General features: G+C 64.1%; 2 protein-coding genes across 2 annotated transcripts in view; one reads left to right on the top strand and one right to left on the bottom strand.

The window, feature by feature from the left end:
- The first annotated feature begins 236 nt into the window (after positions 1-236).
- JSRP1 (junctional sarcoplasmic reticulum protein 1) lies at positions 237-4,416 on the top strand. The gene is made up of 7 exons (XM_011964054.1): positions 237-270; positions 1,311-1,449; positions 2,178-2,215; positions 2,359-2,479; positions 2,871-3,044; positions 3,665-3,756; positions 3,874-4,416. Exons 2-7 carry the CDS (start codon positions 1,347-1,349, stop codon positions 4,339-4,341), a joined length of 996 nt encoding a protein of 331 aa, XP_011819444.1. The 5' UTR covers positions 237-270; positions 1,311-1,346; the 3' UTR covers positions 4,342-4,416.
- A 282-nt stretch (positions 4,417-4,698) lies between these two features.
- The window catches only part of AMH (anti-Mullerian hormone), a 3,233-nt gene continuing 3,141 nt past the window's right edge, over positions 4,699-4,790 (bottom strand). Inside the window, exon 4 of the mRNA XM_011964116.1 lies at positions 4,699-4,768. Coding sequence (XP_011819506.1) covers positions 4,699-4,768 — 70 coding nt within the window. The remainder of the gene's footprint in view (positions 4,769-4,790) is intronic.

The raw sequence follows: 4,790 nt of genomic DNA, 5'->3' as shown, positions 1-4,790 counted from the left end.
AATTTACCAGGTGTGGTGGTGCACGCCTGCAGTCCCAGCTGCAGGCGCTATGTCTCCCTGGCACGGCAGTGGCCAGTGCTGAGTGAGTAGGAGCAATGCCCTGCCCCGCTGCAATGGCAGGGAAGGGTGGGGAACTCCCGGCTGTGACCTCACTCCCGCGGGCATGCTGATTGGCTCACTGGCCGTCTCCGGCCACCTGCTGCCGTCCATCACAGGGCCACCCTCCCCATCCTCCATCCTGTCTGCAAGACTCAGCAAAGCGGCTGGCGGGTAAGTGAGGCTCGGGGGTAAGGAAGTGAGGCTGGGGGAGTCCCGAGCAGAGGTGTGGGCTCCCGGGGTGCGGAAGGGTGCTGTGGAGGACTGTAAGGGTCCCCAATTCCTGGAGCTGCCCCCCATGCACATCCAGGGGCCGCACACCAGCCTCCCATGCTTGTTGGGCCCCTCCCCCATGGCCACAAGATAGGCCCCTTCCAGGTCTTGGAGCCCCAGGGCTGGGTGGTTTTTCAGCCTAGATATAGTGACACCCTAATCCCAGCAGCCAGAGGCCGTGGAGACCCTGAAGAGTACAGCTCTGGGTCTGACTTGAAGCTCCTTGCGCCCTCCAGCCAATGGCGCTGTCTCTAGCCTCAGGTTCCTCATCTGTCATATGGGAACAGAGTTAGTGGGACAAGGCAGGGTACTCTGTGTCAGGATCAGAAGACCGCCCCCGAGACCCTCCTCCCCTGCCCCGGCCTGTCACAACCAGAGCCAGGATGGTTCTGCTGCTGGGGCCCGAGCCTGTAGACTCACAGGGTCATGTGGTGGGATGTAAGTGCCCAGAATGGCAGGTCAGGGTGGCCCAGAGGGAGACCCCATGAAAGCAGAGGCCTGGGAGGGGCTGGAGCACCTGTTAGCCTGTCCCGCTGGCCTCGGGCACCAGATAAAAATAGTCCCTGGTCTCAGAGAACATGAGCTGACACTGGGGCCAAGAGTTTTGGTTTGGGGTGTGTCTGCGACTTACTGCTGTGTTGCCCTGCAGGGGCTCCTGCCCTCTCTGGGCCAGAGCAGCCTTGGCTGCTGTGCTGATGGATATTGGGCCCCAGCAAGGCTGGGCTACAGGGAGGGGCCCCAGGGCTGGCATGCAGGGTCAGGGAGATGCCTGGCATGAGTGTGAATTTCCCGAGTGAGGGGTGCTTGAGGCAGAGATCACAGCCTCAGTTGGGGCTGGCAGGACGGGGCCTGTGAGTTGGTGTGCACAGAACCTCCAGGTCAGGCCCAGGCCCGTGGCAGGGACTCAGTAAATGCAAGACCTTGTTCCCCACCCCTCCCAGCCTGGCCCAGGACTTGCTGCTGCTCCAGTCATCTCCATGGCAACCAGCGCCTGGGAGGAGCTGGATGGCGGCCTGGGCAGCTGCCAGGCCCTGGAGGACCACTCTGCGCTGGCCGAGCCCCAGGAGGACAGGGCTCCAGGTATCCTTGTGGTGCTGGCGGGAGGAAGCCCCTCCCTGATGGTCCCCTTGAGTCAGGAGGTCCATCTTCAGAGACCAGAGCTTCTTAGCCTCCCACACTGGACTGGCTTAAACTGTGCTCCCCAGGTTCAACCCCTGGCCCTCATTTCTGCCTCAGGGGTCTGTAAGGAGCCCCCAAGGAAGACAAGTGCTAGGCTATACAGATCTAGGTTCCAATCCCACGTTGCCACCGAAATGCTTTGTGTGTTCGGGCAAAGCTGTCTCCAAGCCTGTCTGCTTTCTTTATATTTTTATATTTTTTTATTATTGTTATTTTTTATTTTTTGAGGCTGAGCCTCATTCTGTCTTCCATGCTGGAGTACAGTGACATGATCATAGGTCACTGCAGCCTTGATCTCTCAGGTTCAAGTGATCCTCCTGCCTCAGCCTCCCAAGTAGCTGGGGCCACAGGTGCCGGCCACCATGTCTGGCTAGTTTTTTTTTTTTTGTAGAGATGGGGTCTCACTGTGTTGCCCCGGCTGGTCTCAAACTCCTGGGCTCAGGTGATCCTCCCACCTCAGCCTCCCCAAAGTGCTGGGAGTCCAGGTGTGAACCACTGTGCTGGCCTCCGTCTACTTTCTTATCTACAAGATGGGGTTAGTCACCCGCGCATCACCCAGCAGGGCCAGGGGAGAGGGTGGGATTGGCCTGGGGGTCCCCACAACCTTGACTCTCCCTCTGTTCTCACAGCAACACCCAGGCTGGCCGACTCCGGCAGCCCGCCCCACGTGAGTAGCGGGGACCCTCAGCCTTTAACCCAGGACGCCTGGGGAGTTGGGGACAAGCCGACCAAGGGAGGCAGGTGTCTAAAGCCCACGGGAAGGGTTTGGCACTGGAAGGAAACATGTGGAGTGTCTCCTGATAACCACAGGACTCTCAGGAGCCGGTGGCTGAAGGCCGCAGCGTGGACACCAGGCGCAAGAAGATGGAAAAAGAGCCTGCCGCCAGGGGGACCCCAGGAACGGGGAAGGAGAGGCTGAAAGCCGGAGCGAGTGGGTTTGCAGGAGGCGTGGGTGAGGTGTGGGGTGGGCACGGACTGGTGTGAGGCTCAGGTCCCGGAGCTGGGTCCTTGGATCTTGGGGGGGTGTCCTGGTTGAGCGGCGTCGAAGTGTGGCAGGCAGCGAGTCAATGGGCCGGGAGCCTCTACTAATGCGTGATAATACCGGCTAAGCCACTCAGCTCCCGGAAGTTAACTTCCAGAAACTCTGGGCATCCCCGTGCAGCTGCGGGGCATCGGGGCTGGGTTCACCTGCGCCCAGGGCCGCACAGGCAGGCAGGGTGAGCCGGGTTCAGGGCGCAGGCCTCTCTCTTGCCCCCCTGTGCCCGGGGAATGGGGCTGCGCAGAGCCAGTGGCCACAGCGCAGCACGCACTTGCCCCTGCAGGCCCTCGGAGCGCCCCCGCGCGCAAGAAGGCGCAGACCGCGCCGCCCCCGCAGCCGCCGCCGCAACCCCCGGCCCTGAGCCAGGAGCTGCCCTGGGGGGACCTGTCGCTCAACAAGTGCCTGGTGCTCGCCTCGCTGGTGGCGTTGCTGGGCTCGGCTTTCCAGCTGTGCCGCGGTGAGCGCGGGCTCCCCAGAGGTGGGACGAGGCTGGGGTCTACCTGTGCGCCTATTCCTCCAAGGAAGGGCCCTGTGACGCAAGGGTGGGGTCTGGGAGCCTCCTTCCCAGGGCTAGGTTTTGCACGCCCCCAAAGTTGGTTTGTACATCTCCCCTTAAGTGACGGGCCATGCGCGCCCCTCTCACCCCGTCTGGACCTTTTGCGGGGCCCATTCCCCTCGCCGCGAGGAGGTTCTGGCTTTCGGATGGACCTTGTGCAACCCCTCCTCCCGCGTAGCGTTCTGCCGCCTTCCTCCTGCGCCCTCTCCGGGGACCGCTCAGCTCGTGAGCGCCCCCCCCCGGGGCACTCCTGCGACCCGTCCCTTGCTAGGGGTCTCCTACAGCCCGTGGTCGTGGGGGAAGAATGACCGACTGAAAGAGCGAGGTTCGGAGGAGGGGCGCTCCGCAGCAGCAGAGTCCCGGAGTCCCTTCCCACGGCTCGGGGCATCCTTAGCCTCAGCCGTACCGCGGGAGCCCCACTCCAACTGTCCAGGGAGAGGGGCTCTAGGGGTGAGGGACGGATGAACAGTGTGGTCCATGCCTCGACCCAGCTGACTCGGGTCCCGACCCTGTCGCTGCAGACGCCGTGGCTGGGGAGGCAGCAGTCCAAGCGCGTGCGCCCGAGCCCTGGGTCCTGCCAAGCTCGGCCCCGAGGAAGCCATCGTCGCCCCTGGTAAGCGCTTCCTTCCAGTGACTGCGGGCAGTGGGACCTTCATCCCCAGGGAAAGAAGGAGCCCGGGCCGGGGGCAAGGTTGGGGCTTACCCCAGGACCCCACTCTCTGTCTTGCAGCCTAAGTTCGAGGCCCAGGCGCCCCCATCAGCGCTGCCTGAGCCCCGGGCCGAGGCAGAGGTCAGACCCAAGATTCCCGGGAGTCGGGAGGCTGCAGAGAAGGACGAAGAGGAGCCTGGCGAGGCCACCGGAGAGGCCGTCGGGGAGGACCGTGCGCCCCTCGCAGACCGGGGACCCAAGGAGAGGGCTCGGAGAGAAGGGAGACCGCGGAAGGAGAAGCCGCGGAAGGAGGAGAGGCCGAAGAAAGAGAGGCCGCGGAAGGAGGAGAGGCCACGGGCCGCCAGGGAGCCCCGGGAAGCACTACCTCAGCGCTGGGAGTCACGCCAAGGGGGCCATCGGCCGTGGGCACGGGACTCTAGGGACTCCGAGCCCAGGAAGAGGCAGGCCTGGGTCTCCCCGAGGCGTCCCGACGAGGAGCAGCGGCCTGGGAGTCGCCAGAAGCTCCGCGCAGGCAAGGGGCGGGACTAAGCCGGCCCGCGCCCGAGTCCAGGGACCCCTTCTCCACAACCCGCCACTCTGGCGAAATAAAGCGAGGGCTGCGGCCGCAGAGTCATCTGCTCCTTTACGCCTGGACCCGGCACCGAGTCCAGGGCCTGAAAGACAGTCGCGGGGCGCTTCAGGCAGGGGAAAGACAGCGAGCGCTAAAGGGTGGACCCAGGCCGTGCGCAAGGAGAGATGGGCGGCCCCCCTAACACGCAGGGACACCCCACCCGGTTGCTTGCTGGTCTTTATTGGGGCGATGCTTGGGGTCTGAATAAATATGGGTAGGGGCGCGAGCTGGGGCACGTCCGGCCCTTCGGGGCAGGAGTCCGCGCGGCGCAGGGGTCACCGGCAGCCACACTCCGTGGCCACCATGTTGGGCACGTGGTGCGCGCTGATGCGCTCCTCCGACAGGCTGATGAGCAGCTTGCCCGCGT

The sequence above is a fragment of the Colobus angolensis genome, unplaced genomic scaffold (assembly GCF_000951035.1).
Source record: "Colobus angolensis palliatus isolate OR3802 unplaced genomic scaffold, Cang.pa_1.0 Scaffold64, whole genome shotgun sequence".
Taxonomy (NCBI): domain Eukaryota; kingdom Metazoa; phylum Chordata; class Mammalia; order Primates; family Cercopithecidae; genus Colobus; species Colobus angolensis.
The sequence above is the reverse complement of the archived record's forward strand: the minus strand, read 5'-3'. Positions and strand labels throughout refer to the sequence as shown.